Consider the following 27,821-nt stretch of genomic DNA (forward strand, 5'->3'; position numbering starts at 1 on the left):
GATCTGGAGATTATCATGCTAAATGAAATAAACCAGTCCCTCAAAACAAAAGATGAAATGTTTTCTCTGATAATGTGGAAGCTAGCCTACAATAAGTGGGATGGTGAGGAGAAGAATAGACATGCAGTAGATTAGATAATGAGGAATGGAGGGCAGGGAGGGGCAATAGGAAAAAGAAAGACAATGGAATAAATCTGGTAATAATTTTCCCATGTACCTATATGAAACACAGTGAATCCCACAATCATATACATCCATAAGAATGATATCCTAACTAGCATAATATATATTCCATGCCTATATGTCAAAATGGATTCTATTATCATGTATAAGTAAAAAAATCATCAATCAATAAAATAAAATAAAATATTTAGTAATAAAGCAAGAAGGATGTTTTGAGAGATACTGCTAAAGATAAATTACTCTGACACTTGTTAAAAATTGTAGGACAGTGGAAGAGATATGAGGGGCAGGAACATTGTGGCAGGGCTGGCTGGGTTGAACATTCAAAGACAAGATGCAGGACCCCAATGCAGACACTGAATGGAATGACATCTTATGCAAAAGGGCATCCTTCCCTCAAAGGAAGTCTGAAAGAATTGGAGAAGGTGGAAAAGGAGGAGCAGCAAATTCTCTAGCAGTCAGTGGTGCAAACATATGAAAAGAGAAAGGATAATGAAGATAAATTTAATGAGGAAGACAAATGGGCTACTGAAATGTATAGGCAACAAAGACTGGCTAAGTGGAAAGCAACTTGACTGAAAAATAAATTTGGCAAAGTTTTGGAGATCTCAGGAAAGGATTATGTTCAAGAAGTTATGAAAGCTGGTGAGGGCTTATGAATAGTCTTGTACCTTTACAACCAAGGGTGAGCTAATCTTCCACATGGTCTATAAGCTGTTGGTTGGAATTTATGTCTTGAACCTGTATTAAGCTTAATATCAGAGGTTTTGTGTTTTGTGTTCCACTAACATTCTGTATTTTTATTGCCAATTTGCCAAAAACTTAGTGCCTGATTCTCATCTTAAGGCTTTCAAATTAATATTTATTAATGATATAAGTGCCTTTGTTAAAGTATGGAATGAAGACTTAATATTCTTTTACCGGAAATGATTCCTGGATGGAAAGGAGAAATACTAAGGAATGATACTGGCCAAATTATACTGTTATATTAAGTACATGTGTGAGTACATAACAACAAATCCCATCATTATGTACAACTATAACACACCAGTAAAACTATGGAAAAAATTGTAGGACATATTTTATTTAAGGCTATTGCAAGAGGGGTCTTAGTTCAACTCATAACATAATAAGGGCAATGAAAATCTATCGCCAGTGTACACAATATAGTGTTAGTGGATGGAAAATTACTAAGAAGAGACATCACGGGCAAGGGGGTTCTTGCTAAATTGTTCTAAAACAGGATTCTTGCTAAGAGTGAGCCAGACTTATATATTAAATGTAGGGGATGAGGAACTTGATCAGATATTAGGGTCACAGATATCAAGGGTGGAATATTAACTTAGCAGGAGTCATTTTAAGGCTTGCTTTAAGCAGGCCAAGGACAGAGCCCAAGGATGAAGCGTAGCTGAATAGTGAGTAGGCTCAGAGAAGTCTGCCTGAAGCTTAGTCAAACAGAGTCTCTTTTGTCATGTAAGACTTTTACACTGAAAACTATAAAACATTGTTGAAAAAAATAAAGATGTAAATGAATACAAAGATGTATCACATTTATGGATCAGAAGTTTAACAGTTTAAATAGTGAAACTCCCAGATTCAACACAATTACTGAAATCCATGATAGTTTTTGTTTGTTTTGTTATGCAGAAACAAACAAGCTCACCTTAAAGTTCAGAGAGAAATAAAAGTACCCAGAATGGCCAAAGCCATCTTCAGAAGAACACAAAGTTGAAAAATTAATATTTCCTGATTTTAAAACTTATTACAAAGCTATGATAATCAGGAGAGTATGGTACTGGCATAAAGTTAAATGGAACGGAACCAAAGGTCCAGAAATAAAGCCATACATTTGTGGATAACTAATTTTCCATAAGAGTGTTAAAACCATTCAATGATGAAAGAAACTCTTCAACAAATGGCTCTGGGACAAATATATATATTTGGACTACTTCCTTATACCAAACACACAGTGACTCAAAATAAATCACAGATCTAAATTTAAGAACTAAACTATAAAACTCTTGGGAGAAAACTCTTGAGAGTTAAGTCTTGGTAACCTTGGCTTAGGCAATTATATTCCTAGAAATGACAAGAAAAAAATGAACCAGACTTTATTAAAATTTAAAACTTTTGTGTTTCAAAAGACACCATAAAGAAAGTGTAGAAAAACAACTCACTGAATGGGATAAAATATTTGTAAATTGTGTGTCTGAAGGGTGTACTACCTAGTATATATAAAATACTCTTATAGTTCAACCATAAAAAGACGAATAATCCTCTTAAAAATGGCAAAGGATTTTTTAATAGATATTTATGCAAAGAGAGAAAATATATGAATGGCCTCTAAGTACATAAAAAGATGTTCAACATCATTCGCCATCAGGGAAACACAAATCAAAAACACAATGAGGGTTGGGGTTGTAACTCAGTGGTAGAGCGCTTGCCTAGCCCATGTGAGGCACTGGGTTCAATCCTCAGCACCACATAAAAATAGATAAATAAATAAAATAAAGGTATTGTGTCCATCTACAACTAAAAGATGTTTTAAAAACACAAGGAGATACCATTTTACACAAGCTTAGATTTAGTAATACATTTTATCAAGGACATGGAGAAGTTGGACCTCATAAATTGTTACTGGAAATATACAGGAAAATTTGGCCCTTCTTCAAAATGTAAAACAGAGTTACCATGAGACCCAGCAATTCTGTTCCTATGTATATATACTCAACATATCAATGGATGTGTAACTGATGTGATTCTGCAATCTGTATACGGGGTAAAAATGGGAGTTCATAACCCACTTGAATCAAAGTGTGAAATATGATATATCAAGAACTATGTAATGTTTTGAACAACCAACAATAAAAATTAAAAAAAAAAGAAAAAGAAAAAAAAAAGATAGCTGAAAACATGTTCAATCAAAAACTTGCACACAAATGTCCACAGCAGCATTACTAATAATGGCCAGGAAATGGAAAGTACTTAAATGACCATTAATCGATAAGGGAATATTAATCAGTTATAAAAATGAATGAAGTACTGAGAGATGCTACAAGATAAATGACTCTCAACATTGTTATGGTAAAGCAAAAGATGCCAGGACACAAAATGTCATATGTGATTCCATTTATATAAATTGTCCAGAATAGGCCAAATTTATAGAAACAAAAGGGAGATTAATCATTGCTGGGGCCTAGGAGTTGAGGGGAAATGGGGAGTGACTGAAAATGTGTACAGCGTTTCTTTTCAGGGTGATAAAAATGTTCTAAATTGCAGCCATGGCTGTACCACTCTGTGAATATAATAAAAAACAATGAATTGTATACTTTAAGTGGGTGAATTACATGATATGAAAATATTCAATTATGCAGTTACAAAAGTCAAAGGAAAATAACTGCAAATATGTTTTCTATATTTCTGATTTGCTGTTTCTATACCTCTAAAAACAAGTCATTTAGAAGTTGACTACAAAGGCTGATTTTACTATATATATATATATATATATATATATATATATATATATATATGATTACATTACAGATGATTCTACATCATGTACAACCAAAAGAATGAGAAATTATACTCCATTTATGTATAATGTGTCAAAATGCATTCTACTGTCATGTATAACTAATTAGAACAAATTAAAAAAGGGTGATTTGCTGGAAATTTTATGCATCTGCAATAAATAAATGATATTGTAGTAGTGGTCAACCTTCTTTTTCAGGCAGAATACATACATTTGGTGACAAAGAAAGAGTGAGAAGCTTTAGTAGTTCTCTTGACAGATATTCTAGTCTCTGTCTAAATATATTAGTAAAACTAAAATCAAGGGGGAAATCACTTTAGTCAAGACACATACAAAGAAACAAAAATGGTTTTGTATTTTATTAATCCTATTCCTAGGAATTAATCTCAAGCCAAAAAAAGATTAAACACTATTATTTTAATGCAGATCTCTTAATCAGTACTATTTAAAGAATGTTTGAAAGTGGTTTAACTAAGTCTAAGCACACTATTAAGTCCAATTGACATTACTTTCACAGCAAGACACAGCATTGATTTACATCCTTCATCAAGCTCCTTATCTAGTAGCAAAACAGCACTCTGAGTAACACAGCTCTAAGGAACCTAGGTGTCCAAAATAAGGACATGGTTAGGTAAACTGTGATATATTACCTAAATGAAATACTGTATGAGGATAAAGTGACCTAAAAATAGTTGACCATTATTCAATTCTTATTATATGTCAGTCACTGTACAAAGTTCTTTCTATATACTATCTCATTTATCCTTGTAATCTTAGGTTCTATTATCAGCATTTTTTTTTGCAGGTTAGAAAATGAAGCTTAGAGAAATTAGAGGATTGCTAAAAGGCTAACAGCTGGCAGGAAATACAATTAAAACTAAAATTCAGGCATATGACTCTAAATCTAGCCACTTTACTATACTGCCTCCACAAAACTGAATATAAACTATATTAAGTATAACTGGGGATAAAAATTTAAAAGGAAACAATGGAAATGAATCTTAAGAAAAATAAAACTTGGAGTAAAATTTTAAAATGGTTTTCATGATTTGTAACTGTTCTAAGAATAAATGTAAAAGTAATTCAAATAGTAAATCAAAAATTATGAATAGACATTTATAATATTTGACCATGTCTCAAATATAAAGCAGTTATATAATGACTTCATTCAATTCTGTAAAAATATTACTTTTAGAAGATATATTTAAAAGAGTGGCTCTCTAACTTGAATATGCATTGGAGTCCCCTAGAGAGTTGTGAATACACAGCTTGCTGAACTGCATCCCCAGAATGTCTGATTCAGCAGGTTTGGTTTGGGTCCCCAAATTTGCATTTCTAATAAGCTTCCAGGCGATGTTGATGCTGCTAAATACTAACATCATCTTAAATTTAAATATCACTGATAAATCAATTAAAAATAAATATGATACATCTCTTTGGATTATTTTAACATGCAAAGCATCTTATTTTGAAGAATACAACAGTATTTTGCCCCAATTCTTTTTCTTTCAATCAAGAGTCACAAATTCCCTAGGAAGGTCAAATAGTTATATTTAAAGTATTTACTGATAATATTAGTTGTCTGGGTATCACCAAACAAAACTGACAAAATTATTCTAAATTGCTAAAATAAGGTTTTTGTAATTTAGTCTTCTTAAGCAAACTAATAAATTTAGATTGAATAACAATCATAAATACTAAGATAAAACCATTCATACAAGCAGATAGTACCACAGGTAAATAACCTCCATATCTCGGCCATATTTCAATTATCTTCTAATAGTGATAACAGAAAGCACTGTTTGAGCTTCTCTAGAACAATTTGATCATAATCAAGTAATCCATTATCATTTCTGTCCATATGCTTGAAACTATGCCATTGAAACATACCTATGTTTCTGACCATGATTCCTTTCAGTTCATCCACTTGGGCTTGAGTCTCCATCACTTTGTCTAGGCCCTTATTCTCAGAGTGATGCTTCTATAAGAGAATAAGTTTTAACCTATGGCACCCAGACATTATTTACAATAGGAAAATAAAAGCAAGAAGAATGATAATTTATATTGAGAAATGCTATAAAATTTATATTACATAAAAGATATATTCTGCTTCACTATAAAATGGTATCAGACCGAGGGAAAATACTGGCAGCATAAAAATGCTTCTGTATGAAATATAACTGTTACAGTATAAAAACAGCATCTTACATAAAATAAAATAAAATGTATTATAACATATCAAATACACACCTGATACTCATGGGGCAGAAGTGAAAGAATATGTAATCTATTTTCAGACAAGGAAGAGAAGAGAAAAAAAGAAGACTATAGTTGGGGTAGAAGAAACAGAACAGAGAAAAGGCACTCTAAATTGTTCCCCATTTCTTAGGTTTGATGAGTTAGGGACAGGCGCAGTTTCTTAGTATCTGTTCTATCTGCGGGGTTAATAACATGCATCCTATTTTCATTTATTTCTCATAGAATCTAGAATCTAAGACACTGATCATAATATGTATTTTGAAATTATTATACATAACTAACAATTATGGAGTATTTAATATACACTGTTCCAGTTACTTCAATATGTTCAATGCTTCAACCTGGGGAGGGGGATGTTATTCAATCTACCCAAAAACTGTATAATGAAGATGCTTCCATTATCTCCATTTATAATGGGAAGCTGACATAGGTTTGCTCAAAGGGTCACATGCAAATCTGGAGCTACTGACAAACCAGCAAATTTGAAAGCTTTTCTGCCAGCTGACCCTACTTACTTTCGAATGTGCATTGGTATATATTTTGTTGGTAGTCTTTTTCTCAGCTTCACATATATGAACATTCCAAAGTGGGAAGTGTGAAACAAACCTACTGCTTAAATGATAAAGGTTTTATAATTAAGTAATTTAAAGGGATTTCATTTCCAAATAAATGAACACACAGGCACACATGCAAATGCATGTATTTAGAGGTATAGTACTCAAAAAGAATTTTAGAAAGAACACTAATAGAAGTGAAAAGTATTTAATTAAAATGTATTTATTTTCCACATTCAAAACAGAATCATAGCTAGCAGTTATGTGTTTGTACTCAAATAGTTTCATGAATAAAAGGTAAGCATCTTAAAAGGTGCTAAACATCATTAGAAATCATGAAAAATGTAAATTAAAACCATAATGAAATACCACTGTACATCCACTAAAATGGCTAAAATTAAAGACAGACAAAAGTGTTGACAAGGATGCACAGACACTAGAACTGCTGGTGAGAATGTAAAATGGTACAATCACTTTGGAAAAAAGTGTGATAATTTAAAAAATACACATCACTTACCATATGACCCAGCAATTCCATTCCTAGGTATTTACCAAAGAGAAACAAAAACATATGTCCACACAAAGACTTGTACGTGGAGATTCATAGCAGTTTTACTCATGATAGTTGAAAACTGAAAACAACCCAAATATCTAGCAACAGGTAAATGGATAAACGCACTATGGTATATGCATACAATACCACTCAGCAAAAAAGGAAGCAGACTACTGATTTACACAACATGGATGAATATCCAAAACCTTACACTGAGCAAAACAAGCAAGACACAAAGTGTACATACTGTATGATTCCATTTATAGGAATTTCTAGAAAAGACAAAACTAATTTATAGTGACAGAAAATAGATCAGAGGTTGCATAGGGAAGGGGACTGACTGGGAAGGGACATGAGAAAAACCTAATGGCATGGAAAGGCTGTCTGTCTTAACTTTGGTGATATTTCAAAGGGATATACATATGTAAACAATCACTGATTTGACCATTAGGGATTTATACAGACAAACAGATTTTCAAGTGATTAATGTGAAGTTTTAAAAAAATTAAATTTTAACTTATGGAAGGGTAGAAAATTTATATAGAGAATAAAAGACCACTTGGCATGTTGAGTGGATTTAAACAATATGATCTTTAATGTTCTTCCTAATCCTGAGATATTCTGGCCATTATTAATGGAAAAATATCATTAATTATTAGCTTTCTATATTAAAATGGCCCCTTCACATTTTTAACAGGGTTTTTTATTATGTTAGCTTATAGTAACAAACAGAAAAGTGTATTGCAAGTCAAGACTCCCTATATTCATGTGCTTTAAGGTAATAAAGAAGAAAATATGAATAAAAATAGTATATCCTGAGGAAGATCTTACCAGTTGTGCAGCCAAGACACTTGAGAACTCGCTATTCATGGCATATGGAAGTGCTGTCTGTGCCCTTGAGCCATAAGTTGTCTGGAACCTCTTCTTTACCTCATTCAAAAAATTGAAGGCTCGGGAACGTTCAAAATCCTGGAAGGCACCCAACATAGAGCTTGTATTTACAAAGTAAATAAAGATTATGTGGATGATTAGCAATAAAACAATAAAAAAGCAGTAATATTTATTGAGTAATGACTATAAGGAGAACCTAGCACTGATCCCATTTTATAAATAAGGAAGAAAAACCTCTGAAATGATAGCTAACTTGCTGAAGTTCCAACAACTAGCAAATGAAAGAGGTGAGAATCAAATCCAAATATGTCTGTCTGGTTATTACCAGCAGAAGATAATGGTTCCTAGGTTATCAACTTCTTGAGGTCAGAAATTAGGTTTTACTTCCTCCATATCTTTCATCTATTAGAAAGTCCAGCATAAGAATATGTTCAATAAATTCATAATAATAATAGTCTTTCAAAGATAACACTATTGATAGGAACTTTGAATTGATATTTTCTAATAGTGGTTACACATTTGAAAGGGTCAAGTGACCTACACTTGTCTAGTTCCAGTCAGTCAAAAAGTGTATTTGTACGTGTATGCATGTGTGTGTGTGTGTGTGTGCATGTGTCAGCATGTAGACAACTATAGCTCATGGAATATAAGGTTCAAATCTGACCATTCCAGGCCTTCTGATATTTCCATCTACTCCAAGCTTTCACATCATTTACTTCAGATATATTTGTATTTTTTCTAATTTTAGAAAACACTGTGAAACCAAGGCTAAAAATCACTGTGATGATCACTGTGGTTGACAATCATTTCCATTTCACCCAAGATACTTAGTCATAGTCAAGGGTTCTTAAACTGGGATCAGTAGACAAAATTCAAGGGGCTACCGGACTTAGATAGAAAAAAATTGCACTATTATTTTCCCTAAACTTTAACTCAAATTTCAATTGTCAACGTAGGTAACCAGAGTAGTATTAAATTGTAACTTTGTCACCTATAGAAATCTTTGTTTTTCATATACCATCACAGGTTTCTAGATATCTTGAAATATCATTTACACTCATCATCATTTCAAAATTATTATTAGCTATTAGACCCACAGCAAAGTCTTAATAATGAGTTCTTAGAGTATCCATATTAATATATTTTTAAAAAAATATCCTGAAGGGGCTGGGGTTGTGGCTCACCGGTAGAGCACTTGCCTCACATGTGTGAGGCTCTGGGTTCAATCTTTAGCACCACTTAAAAAATAAATAAACAAAATAAAGGTAATTGTGTCCACTTGCAACTGAAAAAAAATTTAAAAATCCTGAATAGTTTGTGTGTGTGTGTGTGTGTATTTTGTTTTCAATATATTTGGTTTTGTTTGGAATCATGTGTGTCTATTTCATTCATTTAATGACATTCTGAGCAGGGCTCACAGGTGACAAAGGAGTCTGTGACAATAAAGATTAGGAACACTGATCTACAGCAATCATGCCAATTTCATGACTCTACTCAGTGAACAGTTTAAAAATGAGCATGTGAACAGTAAGACATGAAAGTAAGCTCACTTTCAAAGTGAGATGAGGGGACGGTATGCCTCTAGGAAAAGTTTTCTCATTCCTACAATAAGAGAAACAAGTATATAGTCCATCTTCTCTGTATATGAATACATAAGCACGTAGCTCCATGCAACCCTAAGGGGAACCTGTCTAGAAAGAAACTGACACTGAGGAAAGCAGAAGAGAGAAAGATTCTTGATGACATCATTAAGTTACTGAGTATTTTGGGTCTAGAGCCAACAAATACTCAAAAAAGAAAAAAAAAAAAAAACTAACCAATGTAAAAATACAAGTTTACATAGCCGATCATAATGTGTTGTGATTCTATTTTTCCAAAGTCTAGGTACATTAAAAATTCATTAACTACTTGAGGAATGAAATAATCTTTTTAATATTCCAGTTGAACAATTTTTGAGAAACTCTGATGCCAAAGAATCATAATTATAAAACCAATTCTCATTACACAATAGGATAAATGTAGAAGCTACAAGAGATTAAGTTAGAACTATACCAAAACTGAACTGATTTGTACATACCCAGGTTATCAAGTTTTGTCACATGCTGCTGTATATGACAAATGAAAAGTATTGAAAAAATTTCCAGCAATGCCAAGTTTGCATCACTGTTACCCATCATAGGTATATGTAATTAAGAACTGACTATATTAACAGTACACATAGTTAAATAGCAATATGTCTTTAAGTTACTTACATCATCAGTGATACAAAGATATACAATCCTGTCTTGGCAGATGTAATGAAACAAATAACTGTAGAATAAAAGATATAAAACTTACTGTAGTTATAAGCAACACTTTTATCTTCTATGTATGTATAAGTAATTTCAGTACTGCCAATACCACATTATTTACAGATTCAGTCTATTCTCCTCTTCCCGTCCCCCCATACATCTGTTCCTCTCAAGTTAAACTGAATAAGAAATTAAAAGAAGGTCTTAACTGTAGCTTCACAGTAAAACGGCATGTGGATTAGCCTTGTGCAAAAACATAATTGGTACCTTAAGACTGGAATAAGAAATGACATATGTGAAGGGACACATGATTAAAATTAAGTCCCAATGGACCATATAGTTTTCCTTTCTTTTTCTTAATATTGCAAAACAAATTCTCAACATTTGAATATCGACTTTGAGCCAGTTACTATGCTACATGTTGAAGATACAAAAGAGAAAACCATCAGTTCCTGCCTTCTTAGGCATCACAGGGCATGGAATTACAGTGCTGCATGGAAAACAGGATGATGAGGAAGTTAAAGGAGTATATAGAACTCTGGGGACATAGAAGAAGCACATAATGGAGATCTGCCCAAGAGTTAAAGAGAATTATTCTTGGAAAATGAGATGTCTGTTCTTAGACCTAAAGAATAAATAAGAGATGATAAGGTAAAGAGTCAGTGAAGAGTGTTCCAGAGTGAAGCAGAAAGTATAAAGGCCTAATGGGCTAGGTTTGTGGCTTAGTGGCGGAGCACTTGCCTAGTATGTGTGAGGCACTGGGTTCAATTCTCAGTACCACATGTAAATAAATAAATAAACAAACAAACAAACAAATAAATAAAATAAAGGTATTGTGTCCATCTACAACTAAAAAAATTTTTTTTTTTTTAAAAAAGAAAGGTATAAGAGCCTGGAAATAAAATAGCACATAATAGATACAGGAAAGTAAAATTCATTCATATAACTAGAATACAGAATGTATAGAAAAAATATAAATTGTCTGGATATTTAAGATGCTGGAGAAACAAACACCAGGCTATACAAGACTTTATAAACCACACTGTACATTATATAATGCACAGTCATCCAAAGTAGAGCCTGGGGAGAATATGATCAGATTTGCTGATGATTCCCAAATCCAGATCTGACCTATCTCCTGAGCTTTAATCCTAATACACTACTGTCTATTAGACATGACCCAACTGGATATACCACAGAGAACTTAAAACAGGTCTTAAAATGGAAGTCATCATTTCCCCCCATAAAATTAGTCTCTCCTAAACTAGACTTGGGAATAACTTGGTATACAAGCCATGAGAGATATCAAGATATGATCCCTACCATCAAGGATCCTATAGTTAGGGGACAGAGACAATCAAAACTGCAATTATAAGTGTGATAAGTGCAACAATTTGAATAAATACTAAATGCTATGTAGATATACAAAAAGGAATCATCTAACCTAGTCTGGTGTTTAGGAGTTTCTAGATATCTAAACTCAGGAAGACAAAAGCAGATTTTAAAAAGCCTACATATGATAGGGACTGGAGGTATAGTTTAGTGATAAGAGTGCTTGTCTATCATGCATGAGTCCCTGGGTTCAATCCCCAGCACCACTAAAAAAGTAAGTATGATAAATATACTCCAATAAAAGGTAACAGGTATTATAAAGGCTAGGAATAGAGAAGGAACCTAGCACTGAACTATAAATTGCTAAGTATGGCTGCAGGATAAAAATGAGGACTAAATTAGTAAAAAACAAGGCCAGAGAAAGGAAAAGGGCCAGATTCAGAAAAATTTCCCAAATAATGTTAAGGAACTTTACCCTAAGGGCAGGGAGTGCCTGCTAAAGGAAGGGACATGATCAGAATTGCTCTTTCAGACAGATTAAAAAGTATTTCAGGGGCTGGGGATGTGGCTCGGGCGGTAGCGCGCTTGCCTGGCATGCGTGCGGCCCGGGTTCGATCCTCAGCACCACATACTACAAAGATGTTGTGTCCACCAAAAACTAAAAATAAATATTAAAATTATCTCTCTCTCTCTCAAAAAAAAAATATTTCATTTGGGACCTATAGAATGAGCAAAAGTTTACCAGAGGGCCTATAAGGGAAAAGACACTTGCAGAACATATAAAATCATGAAAAAAATGTACCAATGATTGAAATAACACTAAGTCAGGAAATGGCAAGAATTCTTATATAGATAATAAAAAAAGGTCAGGAATGGACAAAATTGCACAGGATTCCATATGCTTTCCCCTGAGCATTTTCCTGGGAATTAACTATAAATACACACTAATAGGTTTTTGAAGAAACTACAAAACTGTACTCATAAGAGGCTGGGGCTATTTAACCCTCACAGCAAGAAAGTATCATCAAGGGAATTTGAACTACAGATTTAAGGTAGGAGCAACCAAAAGCAAGAAGACCAGTCAGGAGAAAGCTATCTGAAATGACAAATAACGAAGGCCTAAATTAACATTGTGACAATGGGATAGAGGAAACATAATGGATTGAAAAACATGTTGTAGGAGAATGGTAAGGAACTGGTAAAGAAGTTAAATATTATTCTAAAGTTTTAGGGTTAGTCAACTGAGTGGCTAGTGATGTTGTTACAGTAAACAAGAATAGATTTCAGGGGAAAAGTGTTTAACATACAGTAATAAATGATATTTTATTGAGATGATGGAACATGATTATAGGACAGAAACCAAGTCACCAGTTTTAAAAAAAGAAATCTCAGTGATAGAGCCTCACCTCAGAGGATACAAGGGAGAACTGAATCAGGACACAGATGAGAGGCAGACAGATAGTATTTTCTTCTACTAAAATTTACATTCTAATTGGATTATGTATTCTTAGCTTCCCTTGTAGCTACATGTAGCTATGTTATTAAGCTCTGGCACATAATATTATGAGTGAAAGATATATGCCCTACTTCTAAAAGGATTCCATATGCTTTCCCCTGAGCATTTTCCTGGGAATTGACTATAAACACACACTTTGTAAGCCTAATAAGTTTTTGAAGAAACTACAAAGCTGAACTCATAAGAGGCTGGGGTTATTTAACCCTTACAACAATCTCTGGGCCCCTAAACCCACAATGCAGAAAGCAGACTACAAAACCTATACAGTTCCTGAAAATGACACATTCTCCAATATCCATTCTGGATCTGGCAAAAAGACAATAGACTAGGAAGAACCTCCTGGAGAACAAATGCGGGAGTCAGGGAGAAAGAAGAACCACTAATCACTCCCCAGTCAGAACAGAGAGTCTTTGAAATTTCTGTGAAGCAGTTATCTGATCATTGACAGGAGGCAATAGCTTCTACATATTTCTTTCTCTTCTATTTCCCAAATGAAAGTTTTTAACTCTCACTCTGGTGATTCTTTTCTTATTTCACCATTGTTTATAGTATTGGGCTGGGAGAGAAGGTGAAACATATGACTTATTATTTAGTTTACAGTCTGTGAGCCACAGGAGCAACCCCTGGGCCTGATGGAGAGGACCAAGTATTACCCCAAATCTCTGGACTAAGAACAAAATGCAACAACCAGATGAGTCTTTACAGTTACATTTCTCAGAGAAGAGGCATATTCTATGTTTGAAAAGAGGAGTTCACTCAGATATTTGTATGGTTGTAGGAGTAGAATGGAAGACTAAAATCCATTTTCTGATATCTTTAAGTTCCTCTAGAGTCATGGAGCTTTAGCCGAGATTTTGACCACACAGACAGAGATGATATCTCCTGGTCTCCCTCTTAGCTGAGTTACCTACATGACTACACAGTGTACAATAAAATGTCAGGCCACTTCTGGGCCTTACCTTTAAAAAATATTGGAAAAGCACTGAGTTATAAGAAAAGCTGAAAGAAGCTGCTTTTTCAAGAGTTGGAAGGCACTGATTGAGAATGGCAGAGCCATCCCACCAGCTCTGAACCACTCACCTCTGAACTATCTTATTTAAATTAATTCTACATCTTGGGGTCTCTCTCATAATAGTTTAGATTGGACTATAAATTATAAAAGTGGTTAGCCATAGAAAGTATTAAGGATCTCCTTCTGAAATAAGAACTAAGGAAATAAGGATGGGTTAAGTAACAAAAGATTTTTAAGCATCAATGAGGAAGGTTTACCAAGATTTCCCATTTATGTCCTTTCAACAAGCCACCAATACATTTTTCTAAAGCAAAAGCTGTCATAACTGACTGAAAACTTTTGATGCCTTCTGGCTGTCCATACTCTTAACATGCCCTACAAGGCCCTACATGACTTTTCTTCTACCCATCTTTCTGGATTTATCTTTACCATCCTGAGTACCAATCACAGAATAATAACATGCGGTTCCCAAAATATGATCTCATGTCTACATGCTTCTCTACCTGCTATTCCTTCTACCTGAAATGCCATTACCTACTAATCTCTAATATAATCGTGGATTGACCATCTCCCTCATTAAACTCTAATTTCATTGAGGGAAAATACTGCCTTTCTTGTTGTTTCCCCATCACCAAGCAAAGTACCTATCAATAGTTAAGGACTCAGTAAATATTTACTTAAAGAATAAATAAGAAATATTATTTATTTTATATATACCATTTTACCTATCCAAGAACTCCATAACAAAGAGATTTTTATGTTTAACATTTTCATATCTTCCTTTAAAATAGTAATATCACTTCAATGATAGAATAAAAATAATCACAAGTTAAAAATATAAATAATAAAGTCAGATATTTTCGAAGCTGGTGAAAGTTACTGTTCTATGAGTGTACTCAGGTTAAACTACCTAGAAGCTTGCTTTCTAGTTTTCTACTATTCTGATTAGAGCAGAATTCCTTTCTTTCACCCTCTACCAGATGTAAAGCAGAACTCACTTGCCATGTGAGTATGTTAATTTGTTATTTTCAGAAGGTATCTTAGCCAGAATCTGCTCTGTCACCTCCAGGAAGTTTCCTCCACACCAAGCATGTTTGGCAAGGATAGTGGTTCCCCTGGCAACAACAGCAAAAAGAATGGCCATGGTGTCAATCTATTAAAAGGAAAAAAAGACAGATTTAGAATATTTTTGACATGATCTTTCAAAAGTAACTTACTATCATTTATCAAAATATACCTAGAGACAATACTGAATGCAGTACTAGAACATGAAAATTAACAAAAGACCTAATAGGAGCTGGGGGCAGAGCTCTGTGGTAGAGTGTGTACCTGGCATGTACAAGACCCTGGGTTTGATCCCCAGTACCCCTGCTCCTGAAAAAAAAAAAAAAACACCAAAAAAAAACAACCCCAAAACAAAACAAAACAAAACAAAAATCCAAGGTCATAGTCTTCTACAAGCTTACAACCTAAGCCATACTGATATGCACATAAGAATGATAAGTTTTTTGAAAAGCAATGACCAACGATAGCAAAAGGACATAAAGATGTCTTCATACTTTAACATAATGATCCCTTCCTGAAAATTTATCCTAGGGAACCAGTTTAACAAAAGTTAGACTCTAGATTCAAAAATGTAGATATTAAAAACAATAGCCCACATTTATTAAATGTTCACTATATGACAGGCAACAGTTTTAAGTACTTTAAATTATTATTATTTTTGGTACCAGGGATTGAACTCTCAAGAGCACTTGACCACTGAGCCACATTCCCAGCCCTATTTTGTATTTTATTTAGAGACAGGGTCTCAATGAGTTACTCAGTGCCTCGCAGTTGCCGAGGCTGGCTTTGAACTCATGATCCTCCTGCCTCAGCCTCCCAAGCTGATGGGATTACAGGTGTGAGCTACTGCACCCCGTGCTTTAAATTATTAATTAATTTAATCCTCCTAACTCAATATGATTATATAATATTACAATATTCCTATTATAGATGAGGAAACTGAAGCACAGATGACTTACATAATTTCCCCAAAATTACAGCTAGTAAGTGATAGAGCTATGACATACTCTGAGGCAGTATGATTTCAGAAAATACAATGTTAGACTATGGTATACTACCTCTAGTATAAAGGCATTATCTGTAATAGAAACAAAGTGAAAGTAACCGAAACCTTTCACAAAAAAGAAATGGTTTTATAAATTATGGTAATATCTTGTATAAACAAAAAATTCCTAAAACAATATGGCATGAGTTTATTTTCCTTATGTTTGGCTGTACATATGTGCTATCCCCTCCCCCAACAAGAGACCAGTTTCCCTTATTTAATGGCATAAACTTATAGACATGAATAAACACCTTATTAGTCTTCAATTTACTCTTCAGCCTCATGTTATCTGTTAACATGTTTATTTCCACCCAACAGGCCAGTGGTTCTCAAACTGTAGTGAGGGTATGAATCACCTTGGGTGGCAGAATGAGAGCCACTTCTAAAACTCAAATTCTTGGCATCATCTCCTAAAATTCTGATTCTGTAAGCTTTAGGTGGGACCCTGGAATCTGTATCTGAAACAGTCTTGTCTGAATGCAGGTAATTCATACTTTGTAAACACAGGAGAGAATGCTTGGGGCCAGGGAATCTGCAGATTCCTGACTGGAATTCCAGTACCAAAGGGCAGTAAATAGAAGGAGGCACCCATCTGTCTCTTCAGCTAAACTCCTCTTGTGTTCTCCATTCTATTTTCTTTTTTTATAATTTTTACTTTGTTATAAATGACAGCAGAATGCATTACAATTCATATTACACATATAGAGCACATTTTTTCATATCTCTGGTTGTATACAAATATATTGACACCATTCATGTCTTCATACATGATCCTAGGGAAATAATGTCCATCTCATTCCACCATCTTTTTTTACAACCCTTGCCCCCTCCTTTCCCCTCCTTTCAATCTTATTTTCTAAATGAAGTTGATCCTCAGGATCATGGCCTCAATCATCTTTTACTGGAATTCTCCTTACATATATGTAGCAAGCTATAGTTTCCAAATCACTGTCTCATACTTTTTCACCTTTGATCCTTAAATCTCCCTTAACCATATAACATGTTCCAGTATCCAGTACCTATTTCTTAACATTTTTTTTTTTTTGGCACTAGGGATTGAATCCAGGGGCACTTAACTACTGAGCTACATCCACAGCCCTTTTTCGCAATTTATTTAGAGACAAGGTCTCACTGAGTTGCTTAGGGCAACTAAGCCAAAAAAAAAACCCTCGCTACATTGCTGAGACTGGCTTTGAATTCATGACCCACCTGCCTCAGCCTCCCAAGCCACTAGGATTACAGGCATGCACCATTTTAACTCTTCAACTTACAATACTCTGGCTTTTGCCTTGGCACTCCACAGAACCATGCTTCCTAAGATAATCAACAGCCTCTATATTGCAAAACACAGCACTCACTTCTCTATTCTCTTTCTACTTGGCTTTCCAGAAATAGTCAACACCATTAACCAGTCCTCCTTCTTGAAACACTCTACATCTCCAGCTGCTTTTTCTGTCTTCTTGATGACTTTCTCCTCTCTCTAGTAAATTTTGAGTTTCCCAGGAATAAAGAATATAAGTTACAGAGACACAGTGTTTTAGTCAATAAAAGTAGTTCCCAATTACAAATCACTCTTTGTTGGTACACAGCAAAAGAAACCTAACTTTCCTTTTATATGTCATTAATATAAAAGGAGATCCTTCCCCTGTCCTATACTATCAAACATCCCACCTATAATCAAGTCTCACCTGCCTGCAATGAAACACTCTTGAAGTTGAATGTGTAACATCTTTATGAGTATTGAAATAAGAGAAACAACAATGTCAGAAAGAATACTGTATTTGAAGTCACAAAATCTAGCTCTGCTAATTATTAGCAATATATGAATGCCTAAAACTACAGAGTGCTATATAAATATAATACTTATGAAGAAAAAGAATGAAAAGATAAGCCAGAGAGAAGAAAAAAGATAATGAAATATAAAAGAAAGCCCTGTTTCAACACTGTTCCTCCCTGTTTTCTTATTCACTCCTCACTTGGTCCAAGAGCCATCTTCCCAATTATACTTCATTCCTGCTAATAATCTTCTATTAGTTAGTTTCCTGTGGCTGCTATAACAAAGTACCCCAAAATGTGTGGCTTAAAACAAAAGAAATTTATCCGCTCACAAAGGCCAGAAGTTTAAAATCAAGGTATTGGTAGGGCTATGATCTCTCTGAAATCTGTAGGGGAGAATCTGTCTTTGTCTCTTTCTAGTTTCTGTTAGTTTGCTGGCAATTCTTGGTGTTCCTTGGCTGGTAGCTACAGTACTTTTATCTCTACCTCAGTAGTCAAATAACACTAAAATGTATAAGACTATTCTAGATCATAAATATGTATACATTATAAATAAGCAAAGACACACAATTTAGGGCTGCATTTGTGTTCATGACTATGAAGGCAAAGGTGCCAAAAAATGCCCCTAAATGATAAGGCTTAATTTTTAATGTCTTAGAAACATGTCTGGCTGATCTTAGGGTGATACATTCCTAAAATCATAAAGCAATCATGACTCAAATACTCTTATATTCCTGTCATATTTTTAAAACAGTTTAAAAGTTGTGGTCAGTAGTAATAATTTACAATTGAAAGATATTACATGAAATAAGACTTTAATTTCATTTTTAGAATTGAGTCTTTTATCTAAGACTCTGAAAATGAAAGTATAGCAGAGTAACATTAAATTCTCTCAGACTAGGGCTGGGGTTGTGGCTCAGCAGTAGAGCACTTGCCTAGCATGTGCAGGGTTCTGGGTTCGATCCTCGGCCCCACACACACAAAAAAAGGGTATTGTGTCCAACTACAACTAAAACAAAAATATTCTTAAAAAATTATCTCAGACCTAGGAGAAAATAGTACTCAAAGATGCATTTGTATCTAGTGAAAAACAAATTATACTATATGTGGTGTATGAACAAAGGTTGTGCAACTGTTCAAAGAAACAGAATTTAATTAATCATATAGCACATGGTAATAGTCAATGAAAAACCAAAGAAAGCATTCTGTATTACTATATTATTAAAAGGAGATATGTTAATTCTTACAACAGTTCATTGCAGAAAGTTTCAGAGGACATATACAATGGAAATTAAGGGTTTTTTTCTATCTTGTATCATGAGCATACTATTAAATTAGTTGCCCTACTAAATTAATGAGTGGGGCACAAAATACTCTGGAAAGAGATAAAAAACTCATTTTAGAAGGGATGCATGAAACAAGAGAAGGCATGAGGTGAAAAAAAAAATTAAGGAGAGTAAATAAACCAATCTGATGGGATGGAAGAAAGCACATTTGGTGAACAAAAAGGTTGAGGAATAAGGTTGATGGCTTAATATAGAGAAGACTTTGTATAAATCAAGCTATTTGAATTTGATTAAATGAGGTCTGTTTCAATTCATTACATATATACCAATGGTTTACTATATGACAGCCAAAGTAGTAGAACTGCCATTCAAAGGTGAGGAAGAAGGGACTACTATACTTAATGGAACCATAATATAATGAGGAATAGACATGAAAAAGACAGATAAACCATAAATTCTGATGTTATAATGTTAGAGAAGACATAAAAAATGAAGAACAAGGGCTGGAGTCCAGTGGCAGAGCACTTGCCCAGCATGTATGAAGCACTGAGTTTGATTCTTAGCACCACATAAAAATAAATAAAATAAAGGCATTTTGTCCATCTATAACCATAAAAAATATAAAAAAGAAGAAGGAACACTGGTATGATAGGGAGACAGATGAGGTGTTTAAAGTGCAGTCACAGATCAAAACTATCTTATTGGTATCAAAAATATTCTTTTTGGACAATGGTTGAGACTGAACCCAATCCCTCTTACTTTCTGAGGATAAGACTATCCAGTCAAGTCAAGCACATATTTTATTTTGTATTAAACAATTTAAAACATCACTTTGATTTTTCCCCCTGCCTATCAAATATGCAAATTTGTGACAGTAGCAATTTCTTATGTCTTGTTTACAGCTAGCCATAATGCCCACCCTTATTAGAGTGTCTAGCATATATCGGCTGTTCAATAAATATTTGTTACGTGTATGAATGAACCTGGCCTCAGCCACAGTTATTGAAAGTGAAAGAATTGTGTAAAACATGATAGTGATAGTAGTTTCTGGGTTTAAAGATGGGAGAATGGTGGTACAAGTAGTAGATGCCAGTTAATAAGGCAGAATGAAAATGAATTGGTAACTGATTGGTTGTGGAAATTATGGGAGAGGGAGCTATGAAGTATTGATCAAAGAGTAAAGTACATGATCAATTTGATAGATATTGGTCATCAACAAAAATTACAATAACATACATCTCTGACGCTGAGAAAATAGGTCTGGGAAGAGAAATAGGTCTTACTCAAACTGAGCTATGTCAACACTGGGAGATGTAGGAAGGGCTCATGGGGTAAGAGTTGACAAAGGAGCAAGATCAGCCCGAAAAAGGTGAAGCAGAAAGTGACGTCATCGAACAAGGGTATAAAGAGTTTTTAGAAGACTGGCGATTTCAAGAGAGTGAGATACTACAGAAAGGTCTTGCACAACGGTAATTAAGGGATAAAGTTAACATTTCCTAACCCATAATGACAACTTAATTGACACATTCTGACATTCTTAAACTCGAGGCCTTTTCAGCAACATAAAACAAAAACAAGGCACTTCGCCCAAACTGGATGTGCCCGACAATTCCAACTGCCGACATAGAGAAACCTAAGTCACCTTTGCAATGCCTCCTCGCACCATTCAGCACCTTCCTGTCTATACCTTCTCCCTCCCTTCCTCCGAGGTTTCCTCCCTCCCGCAGGGCACGCCCCACTCCATTTACCAGTCCGGCAACTTGTAAAGGCAACCGAGCTCGAGACCAAGAGGATCGGGCGGCTCTGGGTTGCTGTCTGCCGGTACACGGAGGATAGGACCGGACGCTGCTGACTTCCGTGTAAAGCGCCCCGCCTACGCGTGGGCTCCTGGGAGCGTAAGCGCTCCTCCAATGGGAGCAGGCGGTATGGTTCTGCTGTGTTCCAAGCCTCTGGCACTTCCCCGGAGCCGTACTGCATTCCGGGAGTGGTAGTTCTGACTGGAGTGTCGTGGGGTCTGTCATACATTGTGTCTGCAACAATTGTGGTAACGTCAAACGCTATATAATAATCCATGGAAACGAGCGGATACAAAGCAACAAAAAGAATCTACGAGCACTGAATTAGGGTTTACTGTCAGCAAATCGCCTGTTGCTTCACAAACATGAATTCATCTGACAGGAACTCCCTCTACTTTTGCCATGAAAATTTCTAACTTTCTTGTCTTCCTCACCATTTCTTTCTCCCATTCTTTTGCAATAACGACAACTACTTTCCTTTGCTCTAAGTTGGCCCCTTTATATCCGTTTTCCCTCTTTCCAACACAGTCTAGCTCCATTGATGAACCCCTCATTTTCATCATCCCTCATGGACTACCTACTTATTTGGGGTTTTTTCTTAGCAGCATTTGAAGACTGTCAAAATTCCTCTTACCTATACCATTCCATGCTATACATTGTCTATAACATTCCAAAGTCAAATTTCTCATTTTATAAGCTTGAGAAATACAACGTTTCTTGGAAATTTATCTTTATTATTCCTTCGATACTTCCTTTCCTTTTTTATTATTATCTTTCCTTTTCTCATATTCCAGTTATCCACATGCCAGCATCTAATTCTATTATTAACACCTCCTAAACTTCGTTTTATATTTTTTCATTGTTCTGTCCCTTACCATTCTTGGAGATTTCCTCAATCTTCCATTTCACAAATTCATTCTGCAGTCATTCTATTATCCCATCTATCTTTACTTTTATTTTAACATAATCTTTTCATTTAGTTGTTTCTGTATCATCTTACTCTTTTGTTATTATGTTTATTATGCTTCTAAAAATTATTGTTGGTACCTATTTCAATATTTATGTAATCAACGACCTAGTTTTTCTTTTGAAAAACGTATGCTGCTTACATGTTATTGACCCATGAGCCTTTATTCTACCTACTTACTTGAAAATATCCAAAGTCCAGAACTCTTTCAGATACAAAGAGCTAGACAAATTGACAGGAGTACAAATGAGCCTCACTGTAGACAATTCTACCTCCAGAAATGCAAATAATCATTCTTCACCCCATGAGACATCTGCTCAACTCTCAGCTCTCTCCTCAGCTCTCCAAGAAAGAAACTTTAGGAGAAGGTACACCAAATACTGTATTTTACTACCTTTGTGGTTTTGAAGAGGAGGATTCGATTGGTAAAGTAGCTATTAGTGATGCTTGTTAATCCCCACTTGTTTTCCTCACCTCACCTTTGCAGACTTTTTGTGCTTCCTTGATTTTACTCCCAAGAATACCTGTATCAGATATCTGAGTTATTTATTTTAAATACCACTATGTAATCTTCTATTTTGAACCAACACAGACAACACACTCCCAAAGCTACAGAAGTAGGATATCGAACTTCTTCCCTCCAAAAAATAAGCTCAACACTATAACTTGGTATTTTCCCCAGCTTCCCTACTCTAATATCCCAATATGGGAATTGGGAAGCTTTTCAATCATAGTGAAGTATAATTGTAATTTACAACTTTTAGGAAATATAGATCTTTCTAAATAAGAGGAAACAATTTTTTTCTGACCTCATTGGTGATAGCTTTGTATATTCAGACGTGGAGTTCAGTTTGAAAGTAGGAGCTGGGAAATCTTTAAAAAAACATGCTCTCCTTGGGCCAATCAACTATACTTAGGGAAGAAGGAACATGTAAAAATCTCAAATCATGTGATTGGAATAAGAAGAAGGAGAGTTTCCAGAATAAGGGTAGTACTGCAAACGAAAACAATAGATATTCATTGAACCTGAATTGTTTATTCCAGTTTTTAATTCCTTTTTTTTAAAAAATGGAAGTATTCATCTTATTCATTTGTAAGAAACTTTTATATGTATTTAGGACATAAACCCCTCAGATGTTTGTTATGTTGCAAATGCCTTTAACATTGTTAATATTTTATCTTAGTTACAGTACTTTAAAGAAATTTTAGGTTTTACGTAATCATATATATTATATCCATCTTTTCCTTGATGCTTAGGGGAAAAGGCCTATATCAATATTCTGACACTTTCGCCAAGGTTTTTTGCTTTCATTCTTATGTTTAACTCTTTTTTCTACCTGTTTTATATTTTGATGTATGCTTATAAGAAAATTATCAAATTTTATTTTTTACTATATTTTATTGAACTATTTTGCAATTAATTTGAAATGATTTATTATATAGCAAGTTTTATTATATAGCAAGTTTTTATGTATAGCTGCATCTATTTCTTCTATTATTGGTTTCTAGTCCTTCACTGGTAACAAATGTTCTAATTACTGCAGCTTTATAATGTTTTAATATCTGAAAGGGCAAAACACTCCCTAGTATTTGTTATTCAGAATGATGTTGGCTATTCTTGTGCATATATTTTCTATGTGAACATAAGGATCATTGTATCAGATCCCTCTCCCCAAATAATCCTATTTGGCTCTGAATAGAAACTGTATTAAACCTGAAAATTAAATTGCAAAAAATTAAAAATCTAATGACATTGAAATATTACAATCCTGAAAGCTTATGACATTTCCCCTTCTAGGAACATGGAGGTTGGTTTGTTCATGCAAGTATTTTTTTAAGTCCTTTAGTAAGCTTTTAAAATATTACATTTTCTAGTATTATACAGATTCTTGTTTTGTATCATATTATTATGTTTCTTAAAGAGTTTACATTTTCAGCATATATTCTAAATGGTTATTATTTATTTGATGGAAAACTATATATTTTAAATTTTATTTTTACCACAACATATTACTTTACTCTCATGTTCCAATGGGTTTTTTCCAGTTAATCGCCTTGAATTTTAAAATTACAAATAGACAAGAGTGAAATTTATAAATAAAGTATTTCTATAAAGTATGTAGTATGTATAAAAATGCTGCTCTTTCTGGTCAGTATTTGTAAGTCTTATTTATTTTTAAGGTTTTATATTATTTATTTGTTTATTTAGGTACTGAGGATTGAAACAAGAGCTTAGCATTCTTACCACTGAGCTACACCTCAGCTCTTTTTCACCATTATTTTGAGACAGGGTTTCATTAAGTTGCTCAGGCTGGCCTTGAACTTATGATCCTCCTGCTTCAGTCCCGCTAGTAGTTGGGATTATAGGTATGCATCCACATGCTTGGCTCTACGTTTTATTTCTTTTTCTTGTTCTACTGCATTGAAAATTACTTGCAGAATTATGTTATGTTGATAATGGTCATCCTTCTCTTGTTTCTAAGAATGAGTATTGGTTCCAGATATACGATTTGTATCATGTTCAGGAAATATCCTTTTACCATAGTTTCCTGAGGTCTAAAAAAATCTAGTTATGGATGCTCAATTTTGTCACATAATTTTTAGATACATTTTATGAGGAATTATTTTTAAACCTATAGATCAAATAGTTTATATAATAAATTTTCTGGTATTGAATTATTTTTTATTCCTGGCATAAATTGTGTTTAGTTGTGATATACTCAATTTGCTACCATTTTTAAAAAATTTTTATCCTAAGGTCATAAGTGATGTTATTCAGTAACTTTATAATATGCATTTTTCTTTGAATTTTGATATTTATTTCATTCAAAATTAGGATGATCTTCTGGAACTGTTAAAAATATCATGACAATATTTATTCCATGCAGGCTTTTAATAATATACCTGATAAACCTTATTTTCCATTAACTTAATTTCTTCCATTTTTTTATCTATTTAAACTTTGGGGTGGGATACCAGGATTGAACCCAGGGGGCCTTAACCACTGAGCCACATCCCACCCCTTTTTATATTATATTTAAAGACAGGGTCTTGTTAAGTTGCTGAGGCTGGCTTTGAACTCCCAATCCTTTCTCCTGCCTCAGCCCCCTGAGCCAGCCACTGGGATTACAGGCATGTGCCAACACACCTGGATTCTACTAGAATTTTAAAATTTCTCCTATAATCAATTTAGTACTTTCTTCTAGATAATCTTTTTTTTCAAGTTATTTTTAAGTGTCACCAGTGATATTTGTTAGGTTTTCACCTTGTGAAATTTTCATGTTATACCTACTTCCCTTGAACATTGTGTAATTCTTCTGTCTCTCATTGTTCTTGAACAGACTTACTAAACACAGCAAATTGATAGCTATGTACCATAATCTGCATTCTGTTTTTTTTTTCTGGGCACAAAAATAGACTACATTTTCCAGACCTTCTTGCTGAAGTAGACAGACAATTTAGAGTAATTATATGAGTTTTGGCCAATGGTATGTGTGACATTTGCAGATCTGACATTTAGGAATTTTCCATGTACACTCCTCAATGTTTGTTTCTCCTTTCAGTGGACAAAAAATGAGATAACCAGTGCAACTTTGGGTGCAATTTATTGAAGACTGAAGAGCCCTGAATGACCATGTAGAAGCAAAGCATCCCTTGCCTACTAAGCTCATCCGCCTTATACTATTATATGAATGAGGAACTTTAAGTGTGCTTGAACCAGTAAACATTTTGAGGTCTGTTTGTTTCTAATACCCTCAATAATTTTTTTCAACAATAGGCTTCAATTTATCAATTTTTCTATTTTGAAATTATATGCAGTTATTTTTTATTAATTTTCCCATTTACTTTGTGCTGGTGTTACTGTTGCTGTTTTGCTATTCTATTTCTAACTTATTAATCAATATATACTACATTTATTTTCAGTTTTGTTTAGTAATCAAGGTGTGTAAGGAGTTACAAGTTCTTCAGACTATAATTGTTACAGCAACACGTTTTGAAAAATAATATTTTCAGTGTTCATATCCTTAAATCATTTGTAGTTACAAATTTTGTAAGGGTAAGCATGTTATTTATTATAATTAGCATTTTAAATATTTTATTTGGGGTTAACATGTATAGATTGTACATATTAAGGCAGGTGAAAGCGTGGGATGGGAATAAATGGTGGTTGGATTTGATTAGGACATACTATATGCATGTGTTGAAGTATTACACTGAATCCCATTAATATGTAGTTGCAATTTTGATTTCATATTTGATCCAGAACTTATTTTCAAGATGTTTTAATTTTTTTTTTCCAAATAGTTGGATCTCATCCATGTCCTGCATGGGCGAGGGAAGGGTTCCCTTCCCAAGGGATGGGCTGGCTGAGAAATAAAAGCTAAGAAAATAATACTACAAAATAACCACAGGACACAGAAATATAGTTTCAGACTAGAGGCTGTGATGGGCCAAGCTGACCAACTGGGTACAGCTTCTAACAAAGAATGGAGCCCACACCCGGTTTATTTATATCAGAACAGATCAAAGGAATTAGATAGAAAGTTCTTCGCCAAAACAGGATAGAGGTGTGGGTAGGGTCACGTCCATCTCTTGTGCTGTGGGGGATCTCTTGGCAGAGCTGAAGGGGAGTTCACATGTAATGGGCAATCTTAATAGCGGGATTGCCACTATGTTCCCAAACACTGGATCTACCCCTTCACTGGCTTCGATGCTGAAAAGGTCCTCACACATTTCACGGGTGGCTTTCAGCAGTTGGGGATTTTATGCAGACATTTCTTAATTTCCAGTTTATAACATTGTGATTAATGTATTTCATTTTCATGATCTCTGTTTTGAGACTGAGTTTTCATTTATGACTTAGTACATTGTCAATTTTCCCATACTTCCAAAAAAGTTTCTTTTTTCATATGAATGTGGATATCTAACCACATTTTTCAGTTGTTAGCTCTTTTTAATTTTTTTATCTAGATAATCTGCCAAAAACTCTCAGGAAAAATGTGGAATGACTTAGAAATATGCAAAAATGACTGTGTATCCATTTAGTGGAATACTGGGCAATGGAATTCCAGTAATCTGATTCTAGAGAGATTTATGACTTTGGCTTTGACATGACTTTTACAAATCTAAAAGTTGTAGAATACTAATGGTAGTATAAAAGATTTTTGTCCATAGAAATGCAAATGAGTATTGTTTAATACATATACAACTGATTTACATAATATATAGTACATATGAATACAAATTTTCATCTGTTAGCAAACATATATCTACACTTCATACTTTTTCTTTTTAAAATATTTATTGGTTGTTTTTAGTTATGCATGACAATAGGATTCATTTTGACATAATTATAAAATTATGGAATATAATTTGTTCTAATTCAGTCCCTAGTACTTCCCATTCTCTTCCCTTCCTCCCTCCCCCTGTTCTCTTCCCTCTACTGTACTGCTCTTTCTGCTATTTACTTAGTTTTTTTTTTTTAAATTAGAGTCTTCTAGATGTACATGATGGTGAGATTCACTGTGGTACATTCATATATGTACATAGGAACGTTAGCTCAGATTCATTCCACTGTCTTTCCCTAGCCCATCCCTCCTCCCTTCCTTTAATTCCCCTTTGTCCACTCCCACTGATATTTCTTCTATCCTTTTTTATTTTCTCTCCCCCTTATTTTGGATTAGCTTATGCATATCAAAGAAAACATTGGACCTTTGACTTTTTGGAACTAGATTATTTCACTATGCATGATAGTCTCCATTT

At 34.2% G+C, this 27,821-nt stretch overlaps 1 protein-coding gene across 2 annotated transcripts in view; it reads right to left on the reverse strand.

Annotated features, from left to right (window-relative positions):
* Vamp7 (vesicle associated membrane protein 7) overlaps positions 1 to 21,179 on the reverse strand; it is a 49,691-nt gene extending 28,512 nt beyond the window's left edge. For both annotated transcript variants that reach the window (XM_046452200.2, XM_046452191.2), the window contains exons 1-5: positions 21,044 to 21,179; positions 15,122 to 15,276; positions 10,225 to 10,282; positions 7,913 to 8,050; positions 5,606 to 5,696 (exon numbers count right to left, since the gene is read on the reverse strand). In XM_046452200.2, coding sequence (XP_046308156.1) covers positions 5,606 to 5,696; positions 7,913 to 8,050; positions 10,225 to 10,282; positions 15,122 to 15,267 — 433 coding nt within the window. In that variant the 5' untranslated portion in view covers positions 15,268 to 15,276; positions 21,044 to 21,179. The remainder of the gene's footprint in view (positions 1 to 5,605; positions 5,697 to 7,912; positions 8,051 to 10,224; positions 10,283 to 15,121; positions 15,277 to 21,043) is intronic.
* Positions 21,180 to 27,821: the final 6,642 nt, after the last annotated feature.

This window comes from Marmota monax, unplaced genomic scaffold (genome assembly GCF_021218885.2).
Source record: "Marmota monax isolate L192 unplaced genomic scaffold, Marmota_monax_Labrador192_F-V1.1 WCK01_AAM20220418_F8-fsc00142, whole genome shotgun sequence".
Lineage (NCBI taxonomy): Eukaryota > Metazoa > Chordata > Mammalia > Rodentia > Sciuridae > Marmota > Marmota monax.